Raw genomic sequence first — 20,500 nt, 5'->3', positions numbered from 1 at the left:
TTTAATACCTTTTTCCTTCATAGATTTATTTGCCTCTTGCATATCTTCAGGACTGAGAAATAGAATACCCCTCTTCTTCGGAGTTGGCTTAGGAGTTGGTTCAGGAATTGGATCAGGAAGTGTCCAATTATTTTCATTAGTAAACATATTATTCAATAGAATTTCAGCTTCATCTGGTGTTCTTTCCCTGAAAACACAACCAGCACAACTATCCAGGTGGTCTCTGGAATCATCAGTTAGTCCATTATAAAAGATATCAAGTATTTCATTTTTCTTAAGAGGATGATCAGGCAAAGCATTAAGTAATTGGAGAAGCCTCCCCCAAGCTTGTGGGAGACTCTGTTCTTCAATTTGCACAAAATTATGTATTTCCCTTAAAGCAGCTTGTTTCTTATGAGCAGGGAAATATTTAGTAGAGAAGTAATAAATCATATCCTGGGGACTACGCACACAACTAGGATCAAAAGAATTAAACCATATCTTAGCATCACCCTTTAATGAGAACGGAAATATCTTAAGGATATAATAGTAGCAAATTTTCTCATCATTAGTGAACAGGGTGGCTATATCATTTAATTTAGTAAGATGTGCCACAACAGTTTCAGATTCATAACCATAGAAAGGATCAGTAACAAAGATATGTGAAGTAGCATAAGCAGGATCATATTTCATTCTAGCATTCAAAGTTTTTTGTTTCAGCTTAGCTAATAATTTCTTAAGATCACTCCTATCATTGCAAGCAAGAATATCTCTAGCAGTTTCTTCATCCATAACATAGCCCTCAGGCACAATAGGTAATTCATATCTAGGGGGAGAGTCTTCATCATCACTTTCATCAATATTATCAATTTCAATAATTTCATTCTCTCTAGCCCTAGCAAGTTGTTCATCAAGAAATTCACCAAGTGGCACAGTAGTATCAAGCATAGAAGTAGTTTCATCATAAGTATCATGCATAGCAGAAGTGGCATCATCAATAACATGCAATATATCAGAATGAATAGCAAGTGTAGGTGTCGCGAGATTACTCAAAACAGAAGGCAGATCAAGTGCAGAGCTAGATGGCAGTTCCTTACCTCCCCTCGTGGTTGAGGGATAAATTTTTGTTTTAGCGTATTTAAAGTTCTTCATAATGATAGGCAGATATAAATCCCAAGTGGCTCAAAGAATAGAGCTATGCTCCCTGGCAACGGCGCCAGAAAATAGTCTTGATAACCACAAGTATAGGGGATCGCAACAGTTTTCAAGGGTAGAGTATTCAACCCAAATTTATTGATTCGACACAAGGGGAGCCAAAGAATATTCTCAAGTATTAGCAGTTGTGTTGTCAATTCAACCACACCTGGAGACTTAATATATGCAGCAAAGTGTTTAGTAGCAAAGTAATATGATAGTAGTGGTAACGATAGCAAAAGTAACGGTAGCAAAAGTAATGTTTTTGGTATTTTGTAGTGATGATAACAATAGCAACGGAAAAGTAAATAAGCAAAGAACAATATATGGAAAGCTCGTAGGCAATGGATCGGTGATGGAGAATTATGCCGAATGCGGTTCATCATGCAACAGTCATAACCTAGGGTGACACAGAACTAGCTCCAGTTCATCAATACAATGTAGGCATGCATTCCGAATATAGTCATATGTGCTTATGGAAAAGAACTTGCATGACATCTTTTGTCCTACCCTCCTGTGGCAGCGGGGTCCTATTGGAAACTAAGGGATATTAAGGCCTCCTTTTAATAGAGTACCGGAACAAAGCATTAGCACATAGTGAATACATGAACTCCTCAAACTATGGTCATCACCGGTAAGTATCTCGATTACTGTCACTTCGGGGTTAACGGGTCATAACACATAATAGGTGACTATAGACTTGCAAGATAGGATCAAGAACTCTCATATATTGATGAAAACATAATAGGTTCAGATCTGAAATCATGGCACTCGGGCCCTAGTGACAAGCATAAAGCATAGCAAAGTCATAGCAACATCAATCTCAGAGCATAATGGATACTAGGGATCAAACCCTAACAAAACTAACTCGATTACATGATAAATCGCATCCAACCCATCACCGTCTAGCAAGCCTACGATGGAATTACTCACACACGGCGGTGAGCATCATGAAATTGGTGATGGAGGATGGTTGATGATGACGATGGTGACGGATTCCCCTCTCCAGAGCCCCGAACGGACTCCAGATCAGCCCTCCTGAGAGAGTTTAGGGCTTGGCGGCGGCTCCGTATCATAAAACATGATGAATCCTTCTTATCTGGTTTTTTCTCCCCGAAAGTGAATATATGGAGTCCAGGTTGAGGTCGGTGGAGCGTCAGGGGGCTCACGAGGCAGGGGGCGCGCCCCCACCCTCGTCGACAGGTGAGGCACCCCCTAACGTGGATCTTACTTACAATATTCATTATATATTCCAAAATAATGCTCCGTTGATTTTCATGTCATTCCGAGAACTTTTATTTCTGCACAAAAATAACACCATGGCAATTCTGCTAAAAACAGCGTCAGTCCGGGTTAGTTCCATTCAAATCATGCAAGTTAGAGTCTAAAACAAGGGCAAAAGTGTTTGGAAAAGTAGATACGACGGAGACGTATCACTGTCCCCCTTCAAATTGGCCGTTGTGGGATCCCTTCCCGCCTAATATTTGGGAAGAGGACCCGGGCCTCTATATATAGGACTAGCCACCACCGTAGAAAAGGGAGATCTCATCTTGGACCGGACCCACTCCTCCGAGGCAACCACACAAACTCACCAAGAACAAGAGCACCTCTCCTCAGGAGGTTGTTCTTCCCTCGTAAATGTTCATCCTTAGCCCAAGAGGCAATCCACCACACCACACTTGAGTAGGGTATTACACCACATCGGTGGCCGAACCAGTATAAATCTTGTGTCCCATTGTTTTGCGAGTTCGGCGTGCTAAGCCTCGAGATTGCGGTGAAGGTGAGATCTTGGGGGAGGAGAGATCTTTGTGCGCACCCCAGTGTTCGAAGCTCAAGGGTTTTGCCAGAACCCGAAATCTGACAGTAGTCGAACGGCTTCGTGATCCAACCGATCTAAGCACCAAACGTACGGCACCTCCGCGATTAGCACACGTTCAGCTCAATGACGTCCCTCGAACTCTTGATCCAGTTGAGGCCGAGGGAGAGTTCCATCAACACGACGGCGTGGCGACGGTGATGATGAAGTAACCGGCGCAGGGCTTCGCCTAAGCACTACGACGATATGATCGAGGTGTGTAACTGTGGAGGGGGGCACCGCACACGGCTAAGAGAAGACTTGGTGTGCCTTTGGGGTGCCCCCCTCCCACGTATATAAAGGGGGAGAAGAGGTGGCCGACCCAAGGAGGGCACTCCAGGTGTGAGGAGTCCTACTAGGACTCCCTAGTCCAAGTAGGATTCCCCTCTCCTTTTTCCTTTTTCGGAATAGCAAAGAGGGAAAGAGAGGAGAAGTAGGAAAGGGAAAGGGGGCGGCGCCCACACCCCTTGTCCAATTCGGACTGGGCAAGGGGGCACGCGCCACCTCCCTGGCCGGCCCTCTCTCCACAACTAAGGCCCATGTATGGCCCATTAACTTCCCGGGGGGGGTTCTGGTAACCCCCGGTACTCCGAAACTCATCCGATACGACCCAAACCATTCCGGTGTCCGTATGTAACCTTCCAATATATGAATCTTTACCTCTTGACCATTTTGAGACTCCTCATCATGCCCGTGATCTAATCCGGGACTCCGAACAAACTTCGGTTCATCAAATCAGATAACTCATAATACAAATCGTCATCAAACGTTAAGCGTGCGGACCATACGGGTTCGAGAACTATGTAGACATGACCGAGACACATCTTCGGTCAATAACCAATAGCGGAACCTGAATGCTCATATGGGTTCCTACATATTCTACGAAGATCTTTATCGGTTAAACCGCATGACAATATACGTTGTTCCCTTTGTCATCGGTATGTTACTTGCCCGAGATTCGATCGTCGATATCATCATACCTAGTTCAATCTCATCACAGGCAAGTCTCTTTACTCGTTCCATAATGCATCATCCCATGAACAATTCATTAGTCACATTGCTTGCAAGGCTCATAGTGATGTGCATTACCGAGAGGGCCCAGAGATACCTCTCTGATACACGGAGTGACAAGTCATAATCTCGATATATGCCAACTCAACAAACACCATTGAGACACCTGTAGAGCATCTTTATAATCACCCAGTTATGTTGTGACGTTTGATAGCACACAAGGTGTTCCTCCGGTATTCGCGAGTTGCATAATCTCATAGTCTGAGGAACATGTATAAGTCATGAAGAAAGCAATAGCAGAAAAACTAAACGATCATTATGCTAAGCTAAAGGATGAGTCTTGTCCATCACATCATTCTCTAATGATGTGATCCCGTTCATCAAATGACAACACATGTCTATGGCTAGGAAACTTAACCATCTTTGATTAATGAGCTAATCAAGTAGAGGCATATTAGGGACACTCTGTTTTTCTATCTATCCACACTTGTACTAAGTTTCCAGTTAATACAATTCTAGCATGAATAATAAACATTGATCATGATATAAGGAAATATAAATAACAACTTTATTATTGCCTCTAGGGCATATTTCCTTTAGTATGTTATTATTGCGGTTTGACCGATAAAGATCTTCGTAGAATATGTAGTAACCAATATGAGCATCCAGGTTCTGCTGTTGGTTATTGACCAAAGATGTGTCTCAGTCATGTCTACATAGTTCTCGAACCCGTAGGGTTCGCACGCTTAACGTTCAATGACGATTTGTATTATGAGTTATGTGTTTGGTTGATCGAAGTTTGTTTGGAGTCCCGGATGAGATCACGGACATGACAAAGAGTCTCTAAATGGCCGAGAGGTAAAGATTGATATATTGTACGATGATATTCGGACACTGGAATGGTTTTAGAATAGTTCGGGTATTTTTCGGAGAGCCGAGGGGTTACCTGTAACGCCCCGAGAACGATGTGCTGGTGTCCTCCAGTTATTCGTTGTTGTTGCCTTGTCATTGCTTGCGTGTCATGCATTGCATATCATGTCATCATGTGCATTTCATATGCATAAGTGTTCGTCTCATGCATCCGAGCATTTTCCCCCTTGTCCGTTTTGCATTCCGGCACTCCTATCTCCTCCGGTGGTCATTTCTACCTTCTTTTCATGTGTGGGGGTTAAACATTTCCGGATTGGACCGAGACTTGCCAAGCGGCCTTGGTTTACTACCCGTAGACCGCCTGTCAAGTTTCGTGCCATTTGGACTTCGTTTGATGCTCCAACGATTAACCGAGGGACCGAAAAGGTCTCATGTGTGTTGCAGCCCAACACCCCTCCATTTTGGCCCAAAACCCACCAAAACCCTCTCCATAATCTAGAGCATTCGATCACGATTGCGTGGCCGAAAACTGCACCGCATGTGGACTCTCCTAGCTCCCTCTAGGCCTATATATAGCTCCTTCCCGAAAAATTCGGATCTCTTCCCCAAAACCCTAGCCCTCTTCTTCCCCCGAGCGCCGGACAACAACCGCCGGCGCCGGACGTGTCCACTGCGCCCACCGCTGCCACGTGGCGCCTCTCCATTCGCCACCACCACCGCGCCCACATCACCACCGCGCGGGCCCGCCTGGGCCCGGAGAGAGCCCTCCCGGCCCACGCGCGCGTCGCCGCCCCGCGCCTTCGTCCTCCTCGCGTCCGGCGACCAAGCCGCCGCGCCGCGTCCGTGCCGGCCAGCCCCGCCGCCTCTCCTCCATGCCAGCGAGCTCGTCGCCCGACCGGCTCCGGCGACCTCCGCCGCCCCGCCGCGGCTCCTCGACGCCGGCGACCCGGCCGCGCCTCGCCCCCTCATCGTCCGGCAGCCCGCCGCCCTCCGCCGTCCTCCTCCTTGACCTCCTACCTCGGCTCCGGCGACGTTGAACATCGGGAGGCGTGCCAGCTACAGTAACTCCGGCAAGATCCGATCTGGATCTGGAAACCCTAGGGGTTGACTTTCTCGTTCCTAACCCTATTTATTTTGCTAAGTTCATCATGCTGTAACTTTGCATCCATAGATCCGTTTTGGGCGCGTAGCATATCAAAATGTTCGTCTCAGAGAGTACATCATTTCATCTCATTGCATCATTTTCATTTGAGTTCAGCTTCATGCCCGAAATGCTGTTGGAAGAGTGCTATTTGAGTTAATTGTCAGATCTGCTGCTCCAGATAGCTATTTGTCATTTTTGCCATGATTATTGTGTGCATGATATGCCCCTGAGCTCTAAATATGTTTTGTTATATGATTTGTCATCTTTCTAGAGGTGTCATCCATGTATTTTTATGATATGTGTGGTGACTAGCACAAGCTTGCAAAGTGGTGCATTCGTTAATGCTGTTTTCAGGGACATAGCAATTCCACTAAGTCCTTGATCTGTTTTTTATCAATATGATATATGTTCATGTTGTTTCCTAATGATCCGTGCCTCTTTTAACGATGATCAGTAAGGGTGATTTGTTAATCTTGTAGTGCTCTATCCATCCATGTCTTTGCTTGCAATTATGGAGCACCCTAGCTTGAGTCAATCGAGCTCTACTTTTGCTATTTCATGAATCTGGGCAGATTGTCTACTTGTTAGCGATTTTGCCGAGGATGTTGTAGTTGATCCGTGCATGCTATGTTGTTGTTTCTTGCCATGTCTAGTTTATATAATGTGTATTCTTGATGGGTGTATGCTTAGTTTGTCATGCCTTTCTCTGTAGTGAGTGCATCGAGCTCGTGAACATGCCTACTTGATATCTGATTTGCGTGCTCTAGTTTTTCACTAAGTTTGTGATCTGTTTAAGTTTTTGCCATGTTCACATGCTTGCAATTGTATTTTCGGATCCCTTTTGGCTCAAGGTCAGTAAGGGACTGTTGTTAATCTCTTTGAGTAGCTCCATGCCATGCTTTACTTTGCCATGTTAAGTTCCTGTAGCATATAGTTTTCATGCTCCAAAGTGTGCTATCTGATCTGAAATTCCAGACAAGTGTTAATTTCACTAAGTTTGAAACATGTTATCGTTTGCATTTTTGCCATGCTTGTTTGAACCTGTTAATGGATGAATTGGTCGTAGCTCAGTGTTCATATTTTGTCAAGAATCATGAGTGGATCCCTGCCATGTATTTTGTTGCCATGTTTGGGTGCTTTAGCATGTTTATCTTGTTGCATTTAGATGGCTACTTGCTATATATCGCAGACCGGTGCCATATTTGAATTGCTTGCCATTTCCAAACCGTGTCTCCGATTCCGGTGTTCTTTATACCGATTTCAACCGAAATCATCTCACCTTTCCAGTGGCACACTTGGATTTCCAAGTTGAGACCAGGTTCATTCATTCCTTGTCAAATCTTGCATATGCATCACATATCGCATCCCGCATAGCATACCATGTTTGCATCATGTTGTTTGAGTTTGCACGTGGTTGATTGTGTCCTTTTTGCTTGTTTGACTTGTTTGGGTAGAGCCGGGAGACGAGTTCGCTAACGAGGAGCCCGTTGAGTTTGCTTTCGAGGATCCAGTCAACTCTGACAACTTTGCAGGCAAGATGATCATACCCTCGAAATCACTTCTATATTTGCTTTGCTAGATGCTCGCTCTTTTGCTATGCCTATGCTACGATGCCTACCACTTGCTTATCATGCCTCCCAAATTTACATGCCAAACCTCTAACCCACCATGTCCTAGCAAACCGTTGATTGGCTATGTTACCACTTTGCTCAGCCCCTCTTATAGTGTTGTTAGTTGCAGGTGAAGATTGAAGTTTGTTCCTTGTTGGAACATGGAGATCGTTCCTTGTTGGAACATGTTTACTTGTTGGGATATCACAATATCTCTTATTTAATTAATGCATCTAAATACTTGGTAAAGGGTGGAAGGCTCGGCCTTATGCCTGGTGTTTTGTTCCACTCTTGCCTCCCTAGTTTCCGTCATATCGGTGTTATGTTCCCGGATTTTGCGTTCCTTACGCGGTTGGGCTATAATGAGAACCCCTTGACAGTTCGCCTTGAATAAAACTCCTCCAGCAATGCCCAACCTTGGTTTTACCATTTGCCTCACCACCACCTACTTTTCCCTTGGGAGTCGCTCTCTTGAGGGTCATCATTATTTTAACCCCCCCCCCCGGGCCAGTGCTCCTCTGAGTGTTGGTCCAAACTAGAGTCATGTGCAGCGCCCCCTCGGGGAAACTCGAGGTTTGGTTTTAATTGTATGGAGCGCTCATCTGAGTGTGCCCTGAGAATGAGATATGTGCAGCTCCTATCGGGATTTGTCGGCACATTCGGGCGGTGTTGCTGGATTTGTTTTATCATTGTCGAAATGTCTTGTAACCTGGACGCCGAATCTGATCGGAATGTCTTGGGAGAAGGAATATCCTTCATTGACCGTGAGAGCTTGTGATGGGCTAAGTTGGGACACCCCTGCAGGGATTTGAACTTTCGAAAGTCATGCCCGCGGTTATGGGCAGATGGGAATTTGTTAACGTCCGGTTGTAGAAAACCTGAAGTTGACCTTAATTAAAATACATCAACCGCATGTGTAACCGTGATGGTCTCTTTCCGGCGGAGTCTGGGAAGTGAACACGGTGTTGGAGTTATGCTTGACGTAGGTTGTTTTACGATCACTTCTTGATCATAGTTCACCGACCGTGCTTTTGCCTTCTCTTCTCGCTTTCTTTTGCGAATATGTTAGCCACCATCTATGCTAGTCGCTTGCTGCAGCTCCACCTCATACCTTTACCTTACCCATAAGCTTAAATAGTCTTGATCGCGAGGGTGCGAGATTGTTGGGTCCCCGTGACTCATAGATACTTCCAAAACCAGTTTGCAGGTGCCGATGAGTCCTTGCAGATGACGCAACCAAGTTCAGGAGGAGGTCGATGAAGATCTTGTCCTTTGTGTTGTTTCGTTCTAGTTGATCAGTAGTGGAGCCCAGTTGGGGTCGATCGGGGACCTTGTCGCATTTGGGGTTCTTCTTTTATTTTGGTTCCGTAGTCAGACCTTGTGTGTATCTGGATGATGTAATGCTTTATTCATGTAATGTGTGAAGTGGCGATTGTAAGCCAACTATGTATCTTTTCCCCTATTGTATTACATGGGTTGTTAGCGAAGATTACTTCACTTGCGACATTGCTTTCAATGCGGTTATGCCTCTAAGTCGTGCTTCGACACGTGGGAGATATAGCCGCATCGAGGGCGTGACATTACCGGAACCCCCCCCCCCTAAAGGAAATATGCCCTAGAGGCAATAATAAAGTTGTTATTTATATTTCCTTATATCATGATAAATGTTTATTATCCATGCTAGAATGGTATTAACCAGAAACTTAGTACATGTGTCAATACATAGACAAACAGTGTCACTAGTTTGCCTCTACTTGACTAGCTTGTTGAATCAATGATGGTTATGTTTCCTAACCATAGACATGAGTTGTCATTTGATTAACGGGATCACATCATTAGAGAATGATGTGATTGACTTGACCCATCCGTTATCTTAGCACGATGATCGTTTAGTTTGTTGCTATTGCTTTCTCCATAACTTATACATGTTCCTATGACTATGAGATCATGCAACTCCCGAATACCGGAGGAACACTTTGTGTGCTACCAAACGTCACAACGTAACTGGGTGATTATAAAGGTGCTCTATAGGTGTCTCCAATGGTTTTTGTTGAGTTGGCATCGATCGAGATTAGGATTTGTCACTCCGATTGTCGGAGAGGTATCCCTGGGCCCTCTCGGTAATGTACATCACTATAAGCCTTGCAAGCAATGTAGCTAATGAGTTAGTTACGGGATGTAGCATTACGGAACGAGTAAAGAGACTTGCCGGTAACGAGATTGAACTAGGTATTGAGATACCGACGATCAAATCTCAGGCAAGTAACATACCGATGACAAAGGGAGCGACGTATATCGTTATGCGGTTTGACCGATAAAGATCTTCGTAGAATATGTAGGAACCAATATGAGCATCTAGGTTCCGCTATTGGTTATTTACCAGAGACGTGTCTCGGTCATGTCTACATAGTTCTCGAACCCGTAGGGTCCGCGCGCTTAACATTCGGTGACGATCGTATTATGAGTTTATGTGTTTTGATGTACCGAAGGTAGTTCGGAGTCCCGGATATGATCACGGACATGACGAGGATTCTCAAAATGGTCGAGACATAAAGATCAATATATTTGACGACTATATTTGGACATCGGAATGGTTCCGGGTGAGATCGAGCATTTACCGATGTACCGGGAGGTTACCGGAACCCCCGGGGAGGTATATGGGCCTTATTGGGCCATAGTGGGAGGTTACCGGAACCCCCGGGGAGGTATATGGGCCTTATTGGGCCATCACCGTCACCACGTCGTCGTGTTGACGATACTCTCCCTCGACCCTCTGCTGGATCAAGAGTTCGAGAGACGTCATCAAGTTGAACGTGTGGTGAACTTGGAGGTGCCGTACATTCGGTACTTGATCGGTTGGATCACGAAGACGTTCGACTACATCAACCGCGTTAACCTAACGCTTCCACTTTCAGTCTATGAGGGTATGTGGGCACACTATCACCTCTCGTTGATATGCATCTCCTAGATAGATCTTGCGTGATCGTAGGAAATTTTTTGAAATTGCATGCGATGTTCCCGAACACCAAGGAGTGAAGCATCTTTGGTAAGTGGAATTTGGTAAGGAAACATTTATATTACGTGCTGAAATTTACTGTCACTCATCACCATGGAAAATAATCCTTTGAGAGGCTTGTTTGGGGTATCTTGACCTCGAACGGAAGAAATAAGAGTTACTCCTCAACCTACCGAACCTATTGAAAATATGTATTATGAAATTCCTTCGGGTATGTTAGAGAAACTGCTAGCTATTCCTTATGCAGGAGATGGAACAATACATTCTGATTTACATTTGATCTATGTGGATGAAATTTGTGGATTATTTAATCTTGCAGGTTTATCCGAGGATGGAGTTAAGAAGAAGGTATTTCCGTTATCTTTGGAGGAAAAGTCATTGACATGGTATAAGCTATTGGATGATACTATAACATGGGATCAAAATCGGTTGAAATTGGAGTTTCATCAGAAGTTTTATCCTATGCGTTTGGTTCATCGTGATAGGAATTGTACATATAATTTTTGGCCTCGTAAAGAAGAAGGTATCGCTCAAGCTGGGGAGGCGTAAGTACATGATGCACACATGCCCCAATCATGAGCTCTCAAATGAAATAATTATACAGAACTTTTATGCTTGACTTTCTCATAATGATCAATCCATACTTGATACTTTTTTGCTGGTTCCTTTATGAAGAGTACTATTGAATTCAAATGGGGCCTTCTAAAAAAATTAAGCGCAACTCTGAAGATTGAGAATTCGACAAAGGTAAAAAGTCAAGTATAAAACTTGAGTTTGATGTTAAATGGAAATTAATGTTTTTCATAAGTTTAGTACTAAATATGGACTTGACTCCAAAGTTTCTATCGGGGAAAGTAGGACGAAAACATGAACCTATGTACCTAGATTACCCCAATGTCACCATGGGAATCCGCAAATTTGATTACCAAAACATACATCAAGTGACTCAATAGAATACTCCATTGTCACCATGTGTATCCACATGCAAGACACATATCAAGTGATCTCAAATCCAATATTCAATCCAAGATAACGAAACCTCAAAGAGCAAGACGCAATTCATCACAACAAGATAGAGAGGGAAGAACACCATATGATTCAACTATATTAAGAAAGCTCGCGGTACAACAAGATCACATCAAATCAAGAACACGAAAGAGATAGAGATCAAACACATAGCTACTCGTACATACCATCATCCTCGAGGGTTAACTACTCCTTCCTCGTCATGGAGACCGTCAGGATGGTGAAGATGGTCTCTGGTGATGATTTCCCCCTTCGACATGGTGCCAGAGAAGGCCTCCAGATGAGATCACTTCGGTACAGAGACTTGCGACGGCGGCGGCGAAGTTCTAGGTTTCTTTCTGGGGTTTTCTATATTTATAAGAATTCTTGGCGTCGGTTTCACGTTAGGGGGGGCGGCATGAGGGACTGGCAAGCTCGGATGGTGAGGCCTACCCCCAAGGGCGCGCCCCCTAAGCTTGTCGCTCGCTCCCCTGGACTTTGTCTGGTCCACCTACTAGGCTTCGCCTGTGGGGGGGTCTCTTTTGTTCCATAAAAAATCACCGTAAATTTTTAGCCCAATCCGAGAACTTTTATTTCTGTACAAAAAATAACATCATGGTAGTTCAGCCGAAAACAACGTTAGTTCGGGTTAGTTTTATTCAAATCATATAAAAGTGTACCAAAATCATATAAAATTGTTGTAAACATGGTATGAATACTTTATAAATTATAGATACGCAGCTGTGCTATTCCAAGCCTCCGAAGGTGGGCTTTGTGTAATTGTATTGCTGGCTTTTGGCCTGATAATGTTTACAAAAGGAAAAAGGAAAAAGAAACAGCAAAAAACCACTTGAGGGAACCTTCCAGAAGGTTCCCAAAACCGGTTAGCCTTGCAGTGGTATTAACGCTCGCAGTGGGCCGGCCCGTTTCGCGGTACTCGCTCGGCTGCTTCAGCGGGAGCAACTAGTTAATGAGCGCTCCTTCGTAAGCCTCACAACGATCAGTGCCACTTGGCGCGCTCTCAGCCATTCTCCATGTGTCGCGCTCTGGAAGCTCCCTCCGGATTTTGTTTTTTTTTATTTTTCTGCACGTGTTTTCGGCTTTTTAAACGGGTTTTTCGGATTTTTTCGACATTTTGGTTTTCTCCCGGTCTTCCTTAGCATTTCGATCAAAAAAAATTCGAATTTTTTTTTTGCACGAAAAAAACACGTTTTCTTTTTTTTTTCTTTCGCGAAAGTCACAGTTTTCTTTCGAAAGAGGCACGATTGTGCTTTAGCGAGAGTCACGGCCGTGCCTTTCGGAAACGAAAAAAACGCGTTTTTTGTTTTTTTTCTTTCGCGAGAGTCACGGTTTTGCTTCCGCGAGAGGCACGGTTGTGCTTTCGCGAGAGTCACCGCCGTGCCTCTTGGAAAGGAAAAAACAAAATGCGTTTTCTATTTTTTTTCTTTCGCGAGAGTCACGGTTTTGCTTCCGCGAGAGGCACGACTGTGCTTTCGTGAGAGTCACGGCCGTGCCTCTCAGAAAGGGAAAAAATATGCATTTTCTATTTTTTTTTCTTTCGCGAGAGTCGCGGTTTTGCTTCCGCGAGAGGCACGGTTGGGCTTTCGCGAGAGTCACGGTCGTGCCTCTCGGAAACGGAAAAAAAATGTGTTTTCTGTTTTTTTCCTTCCACGAGAGTCACGGTTTTGCTTTCACAAGAGGCACGGGTGTGATTTCACGAGAGGCATGGCCGTGCCTCTTTCGGAAAGGGAAAAAAACCGTGCTACCGGTTCGGTTTTTTCGTCCGGTTTTTTTCGTCCTTTTTTTATGAAGAAAAAGTTCGTCAAAATCTATCAACATGGGATCTAGTTTTGAAGATCTCGATGCGAGGAATCCAATAATGAAAACGGTTCGAGATTTGGACACACGGTTTAAAAGATAAAACGTTTTGAATAAACGGATCTACGAAAAAAGGGAAAACTCCCAGGTTGCGACAAGTGGCGCGCTACATGTGCGCCACTTGTCGCAACCTGGGAAAGTGGAGTGTTTTTTGCAACGAGTACTCCTTAATTAGTGATTTCGGTTTTAACGGAAGCGCAACAGTTCGGCTTTACCAAAACGTCGAAAAAAACCAAAAAAACCCGTTTAAAAAGCCGAAAACGCGTGCGAAAAAAAAAGCAAAATTCGAAAGGAACGTCCAGAGCGCGACATGTGACGAATGACTAAGATCGCGCCAAATGGCGCTGATCGTTGCGAGGCTCCCGAAGAAGCGCTCGTTAACTAGTTGCTCCCGGCAAATTATAGCTCTCACATGCATTAATTCCTTGTTATAGAAAAGATGTGGTAATTCCTATTTGTCGCTCATTGCGGCAAAATAGTTTATCTTCGGCTCATGCCCGCAAACTGAACAACCAGAGTGGTCTGGCCCAATTAGGTACAATAACATAGGGTTTAAGGTATTTTGCGGCCCAATTAGGTACAATAATATCATAGAAGCCTACGGGAGCAACTAGTTAACGAGCGCTCCTTCGGAAGTCTCTCAACGATCAGCGCCATTTGGCGCCCTCTCAGTCATTCACCACGTGTCACGCTCTGGACGCTCTCTTTGGATTTTATTTTTTTTATTTTTTCACACGCGTTTTCGGCTTTTTAAATGGGTTTTTTCGGTTTTTTCGACGTTTTGGTTTTCCCCCGGTCTTTCTTAGCTTTTGGATAAAAAAATTGATTTTTTTTCACGAAAAAACGTGTTTTCTTTTTTTTTCCTTTCGCGAAAGTCACGGTTTTTCTTTCACGAGAGGCACGGTTGTGGTTTAGCGAGAGTCACGGCCGTGCCTTTCGGAAACGAAAAAAAACATGTTTTCTATTTTATTTTCTTTTGTGAGTCACGGTTTTGCTTCCGCGAGAGGCACGGTTGTGCTTTCGCGAGAGTCACGGTCGTGCCTCTCGGAAAGGGAAAAACAAAACGCATTTTCTGTTTTTTTTTCTTCCGTGAGAGTCACGGTTTTGCTTCCGCGAGAGGCACGGTTGTGCTTACGCGAAAGTCACGGCCGTGCCTCTCAGAAAGGGGAAAAATACGCGTTTTCTGTTTTTTTTCTTTCGCGAGAGTCACGGTTTTGCTTTCGCGAGAGGCACGGTTGTGCTTTCGCGAGAGTCACAGCCGTGACTCTCGGAAACGGAAAAAACATGTTTTTTATTTTTTTCGTTCAACAAGAGTCATGGTTTTGCTTCCGTGAGAGGCATGGTTGTGATATCACGAGAGGCACGGGCATGCCTCTTTCGGAAAGGGAAAAAAACCGTGCTCCCGGTTCGATTTTTTCGCCCATTTTTTTCATCCGGTTTTTTCGTGAAAAAAAAGTTCATCAAAACATATCAACATGGGATCTAGTTTTGAAGATCTCGACGTGAGAAATCCAATGGTAAAAATGGTTCGAGATTTGAACGCACGGTTTAAGAGATAAAACGTTTTGAATAAACGAATCTACGAAAAAAGAAAAAAACTTTCATGTTGCGACAAGTGGCGTGCTGCATGTGCGTCACTTGTCCCGACCTGGGAAAGTGGAGTGTTCTTTGCAACGAGTACTCCTTAATTAGTGATTTCGGAAGCCTACTAGTTAAACCGTAATTAGTAGGATATTAAAATAAAAATGTAGGTTGGGCTTCTATAATAATTCTGAAAAGGGGTAGCTTATTTTCATAGCCAACTATAAGCCCTTAGGAAGGCCTAGAAGACTTTTGCCTGCTTTTTTCTTGTTTTGTTTTTCTGTTGTCTTCTTTACTGTTTTTTAGTATTTACTTTTCCACAAAATGTTCTCAAATTTGAGAAAATGGTCGTAGTTTTTAAAGCAACTTTGGAATTTCAAAAAAGCTTACAAAATTTTAGAAATACTCAAAAAATGTTTATAAAGTTTTAAGAAATGTACATGTTATTATCAGAAAATGTTCAAAGTTTTTTAATAATAAGTTAAAAATCATTTTAAAGGAAATCATATTTTTATTACAATCTCATTTTAAAATAAGTTTAGGAAAAAGAAAATAAAAAATTCAATTGAAAACTAGCAAAGCAAAAAGAAGAACAAATGCATCGCTACAATGGGTCAACCTAAGTGGGTCGGCTCATTTGATCCCTCCTGGGCGTTCGGCTAGTGATTTTTTCCTAATTCCAATAACCTGACCAGAAAGAGGGTTTCTCGAAGGACTACAACAGCCACCGTTGTTGTCAAGGAAATTCTGAGCCCGTGGCTGCCATTTTGACGTTGAGAGGTGGGGGGACCTTGAACATTTAAGAGTTTCATGTTCTTCGTCAACGTCTAGTAATCATTGTCGCTTATTAAGAACAAAATTACTCTCTCTTTTGCGGTGTCATGGGGTTAAAGAGTTTTGTGTCCTCGCAAATCTAATTGCTCTGATCTGATGAGTTTATCACTTTATCTAAGTGTGTAAAGTTCTTTTTGTTGATTTAATTCTTGTGGAGGTGAAATCTTACATTGACATCATGGTTGAAATATTGTGATTGAATAACCTAGACTTTTAGGGCATCATCCGGGCTTTGCTACACCTAAGTTATTTCTTTCACGAAGGTTACGTACTATTTGATGTGGAGTTTGAGGATTGGAGTTGGTGGGCAGCGAGGGCCCATCTTGGTGAAATTCACGACGCGTGGGGTGGGGTAGGGGTAGATAAATTGAAAAGTTACGTAAAGCATGTGTAGGGATCGTAGGCGTAGCATTTTCGGTATCATCCGAGCCCAAGTAGACTTCTAGGCATTTTCCAATGCGTTGGTGGTAAGGTGAGGTGCTAAATGCATTAAAAATCTTACCAACTACTCTCTTTAATGCATTGGTGCTTACCTTTTGTAGCTAAGCCTTTTTCATTTAATGTTTTAACATCAAAACAACTTCATGCACTGGTTGGTAGTCATTTTACCTAGGTCACACGCTTAGCATCATTTTTTCCCGTGTTATCATAATATCCTCTCTATTTTTTAGTTGCTTTGCCACATCTTTTTTTTTGCCTATGTGACATTCTTAGCACCTGTATAACATGAAGCATTGGGGAGGACTTTATCTTTTTGAATGGGCGACTAATGATGCTTTCAAAAACCTTTATATCAACCTTTATTGATATTGTTCACGTGGATGAAAGAGTGACAACGGCATTGCTTCAATCATGCGAATCACATCTTTTTGTATGGACGCCTCAACACTGTTCGTGCTGGAGTATCGTAGAGTGGCGAAGTCGTCAGTGAAGCGAAGATACTGCTCCAGGTAACACGACACTCCACATTGGGTCCCCGGATAATAAGCCTCAAACAGATGCAAACACATGCCTTGTTGGTTTCCAAGATAAGCCTCCAAGTGGCACAAGTCAAGGCGGCTGCCAAACGAGTCAAACATTTCCGACCTTCCACTCAACGCAACCAGAGAGATTCAACCACACCTTAAATCGTTCGCGGGTCGATCAGCCACCCGTACAGCAACGGCAAAGAAGCTTGAAGCAATGGCAAGCGCACAGTTTTCCCGTCGTCTTCCCCTCTTCTTCTTCTTCGAGGTTGCAGCCGTCGCCGTCCTCGCGGCGCTGCTGCCGCTGGGCGGCCATGCGCGGGCCTGCCCCCCGTGCGGCTCGACGGCGGTGCCGTACCCGCTGAGCACGGCCGACGGGTGCGGCGACCCGGCGTACAAGGTGCGGTGCGCGGCCGGCGCGTCCACGCTCTTCTTCGACGCGCTCAACGGCACCTCCTACCCGATCACCTCCATCTCGCCGGCGGCGCAGCGCCTGGTGGTCGCCCCGGCGCCGCTGGTGTCCAACGACAGCTGCGTGTCCGTGGGGGCCCCCGCAGGGCGCGGCGTGCAGCTGGACCCGACGCTGCCCTTCAACGTCAGCTCCTCCAACACCATCATGCTCCTCAACTGCACCGCCGCGCTGCTGCGCTCCCCGCTCAACTGCTCCTCCACCTCGCTCTGCCACGCCTACGCCGACGCAGCGCGGTCGCCCTGCGCGCCGCTGCCGCTCTGCTGCACGTTCGTGGCGGGGGGGTCGTCGACGTCGCACCGGATCCGCGCCTCGCCCGAGCTCTGCAGCGCCTACGCCAGCTTCGTGGACCTCGACCCAGCGCAGCCGCCGGCGACGTGGGGCGGCCGGCTCGGCCTGGAGCTGCAGTGGGCGGCGCCGAGGGAGCCGCTCTGCCAGACGCAGGCGGACTGCGAGGACGGCGCCAACGCCACGTGCGCCGGCGACCCGGCCGCGGCCGGCGCGGTGCGGCGATGCCTCTGCGTCCCCGGGCTAGCGTGGGACCCCGTCGCCGGCGCGTGCCAGCAGAGTACGTTGTCGATGAATCATCTGGCGATATACTAGCGCCGAACCGAGCACGAGCCGGTCCATTTTGATCAGCGGCTCATCCATCGCGTATGCTTTTTTGTGCAGTTCCTTCTGATTGCGAGCGCGCTGGAGACTGCGAGGGATCCAACCGCGCGCCTCTCATCGCAGGTACGATTTACCTCTCTCTGATTACCCTGTTTCAGTCTCATCGTTACTTGCAATTGCAAATCTAGTTTCTCCGGTTGCGGTTTGCTTAGATCAGTGGTGTCATGTCAAGCGACGAACTCTTGCGATGTGACTGTAGCTAGTAGATGTGTTCGGCTTTGACTAAAGAAAACGCCGCATTCACTATGGTTTTGGTCAACATTGGTGGCTTTCTCTCTTCTCTTAGAAAAACAAGCATTGACTGGCCAGCCGTACGTTGGATCCTCGTGCTCTGAATTTGGGCTTCGCCAGCGACTGCTGTGTGCTCCATGCTGCCGTGCCGTCCTAGACTTGTACGTGGACGAGCGGCGTAAACACCGTCGCATCAATACCCTAAACGCAGCCGTTGCTCTGTTCGGAACAAAATTGAAGACCAGGAATACACATAACCACCACTACTACTTTCTTTTACTCAATCGATTAGAATTTCCTTCGTGAGTTGAATCACTGGATTCGATCAAACTGAACAGCTAATTTGCAATGCAGGGATAGTATGCGGCCTGGGCGGCGCCCTGCTACTGACAGCGGCAGGGCTGTTCCTCTACCGGCGGCAGCGGCGCATCCGGCTAGCCCGGGAGAGGCTGGCCAAGGAGCGCGAGGACATACTGAACGCCAACAACTCCAGCGGCCGAACCGCCAAGAACTTCACCAGCCGCGAGCTGAAGCGCGTCACGGCCAACTTCTCCCGCGACAACCTCCTCGGTGTCGGCGGCTACGGCGAGGTCTACAAGGGCGCGCTCGCCGACGGCACCCTGGTCGCCGTCAAGTGCGCCAAGCTCGGCAACACCAAGTCCACGGACCAGATCCTCAACGAGGTGCGCGTGCTGTCGCAGGTCAACCACCGCAGCCTTGTCCGCCTCCTCGGCTGCTGCGTCGACCTCCAGCAGCCGCTCATGGTCTACGAGTTCGTCCCCAACGGCACGCTCGCGGACCACCTCTACGGCGCCATGAGCCAGCCGCCGCTCCCGTGGCGCCGCCGCCTCGCCATCGCTCGCCACACGGCCGAGGGCATCTCCTACCTGCACTTCTCCGCCTCGCCGCCCATCTACCACCGGGACATCAAGTCCAGCAACATTCTCCTCGACGAGCAGCTCGACGGCAAGGTCTCCGACTTCGGGCTCTCCCGGCTGGCGGAGCCCGGGCTGAGCCACGTCTCCACCTGCGCCCAAGGGACGCTGGGCTATCTCGACCCGGAGTACTACAGGAACTACCAGCTCACGGACAAGAGCGACGTGTACAGCTTCGGGGTGGTGCTGCTGGAGCTGCTCACCGCAAAGCGCGCCATCGACTTCGGTCGCGGCGAGGACGATGTCAACCTCGCCGTGCACGTGCAGCGGGCGGCGGACGAGGAGCGGCTGCTGGACATGGTGGACCCGGCCATGAAGAGCCGCGCCACGCAGCTGGAGCTCGACACAATGAAGGCGCTCGGGTTTCTGGCACTCGGTTGCCTCGAGGATCGCCGGCAGAACCGGCCGTCCATGAAGGAAGTCGCCGACGAGATCGAGTACATCATCAACATTGAGGCTGGGCCCGCAGCCGTGGAGCAGCAGCAAAACGCATGATCGATGACAGTGAATCCGTGATACATTGATCTGACCATATATACATGAAGATGCGAAGGGAGCATCTAGAGAAGTCTAAGACAAACTTTTTGGGACAGAGGAAGTATATGTGTCTTTAGCATGTCTTGATGTTGTACACTAGGGTAATAGGGTTGAGATCAATGACGCTTAATATGTACTAGGAGCACTACAATTACCCCCTTTTGTCGTCTATATATACGAGGTCTTGTTCTAAGTCAAAAGGAATATCAACATCTACAATATCAACCTTAGTTAGGTACTCCTTTACACAAATTCTCGACGATTTCGCCCTTGCCATGTTATTACTCCATCCGTTTCAAAATAAGTGTCGTGGTTTTAGTTCGAACGAAGGCAGTATGTATCAACTTTCACAAAACCACTTCCCTTACTCTTAATGCCTCCCCCGTCATGTTTGCCTACTCAATTTTATGAGCTATCATGATTAGCGAGGAACTAGGGTTCTAGAGGCAAGAGGAGAAGGGGGTCGGGGCAAACGGAAGGGGAAGGAGTAACTGTTGAGGAACGTAGTAATTTCATAAATTTCCTACGCACACGCAAGATCATTGTGATGCATAGCAATGAGAGAGGAGAGTGTCGTCTACGTACCCTCGTAGACCATAAGCGGAAGCGTTATGACAACGCGGTTGATGTAGTCGTACGTCTTCGCGATCGAAGGATCCTCAGTACCGAACCGAACGTACGTCACCTCCGCGTTCACCACACGTTCAGCTCGGT

The 20,500-nt window shown here is 46.3% G+C and overlaps 1 protein-coding gene across 1 annotated transcript; it reads left to right on the top strand.

Annotated features, from left to right (window-relative positions):
* The first annotated feature begins 17,056 nt into the window (after window positions 1-17,056).
* Window positions 17,057-19,990, top strand: LOC123060481 (wall-associated receptor kinase-like 20). The gene is made up of 3 exons (XM_044483227.1): window positions 17,057-17,979; window positions 18,084-18,146; window positions 18,669-19,990. The coding sequence occupies exons 1-3, from the start codon at window positions 17,160-17,162 to the stop codon at window positions 19,742-19,744; spliced, it is 1,959 nt and encodes a 652-aa protein (XP_044339162.1). The 5' UTR covers window positions 17,057-17,159; the 3' UTR covers window positions 19,745-19,990.
* The last annotated feature ends 510 nt before the right edge of the window (window positions 19,991-20,500 follow it).

The sequence above is a fragment of the Triticum aestivum genome, chromosome 3A (assembly GCF_018294505.1).
Source record: "Triticum aestivum cultivar Chinese Spring chromosome 3A, IWGSC CS RefSeq v2.1, whole genome shotgun sequence".
NCBI lineage: Eukaryota > Viridiplantae > Streptophyta > Magnoliopsida > Poales > Poaceae > Triticum > Triticum aestivum.
The sequence above is the reverse complement of the archived record's forward strand: the minus strand, read 5'-3'. Positions and strand labels throughout refer to the sequence as shown.

Coding starts and splice junctions, on each gene's coding strand:
- LOC123060481 (XM_044483227.1), top strand. CDS start 17,160: ATGGCAAGCGCACAGTTTTCCCGTCGTCTTCCCCTCTTCTTCTTCTTC. Junction 17,980..18,083: donor CGCCGGCGCGTGCCAGCAGA/GTACGTTGTCGA, acceptor TTTTTTGTGCAG/TTCCTTCTGATTGCGAGCGC. Junction 18,147..18,668: donor CCGCGCGCCTCTCATCGCAG/GTACGATTTACC, acceptor TTTGCAATGCAG/GGATAGTATGCGGCCTGGGC.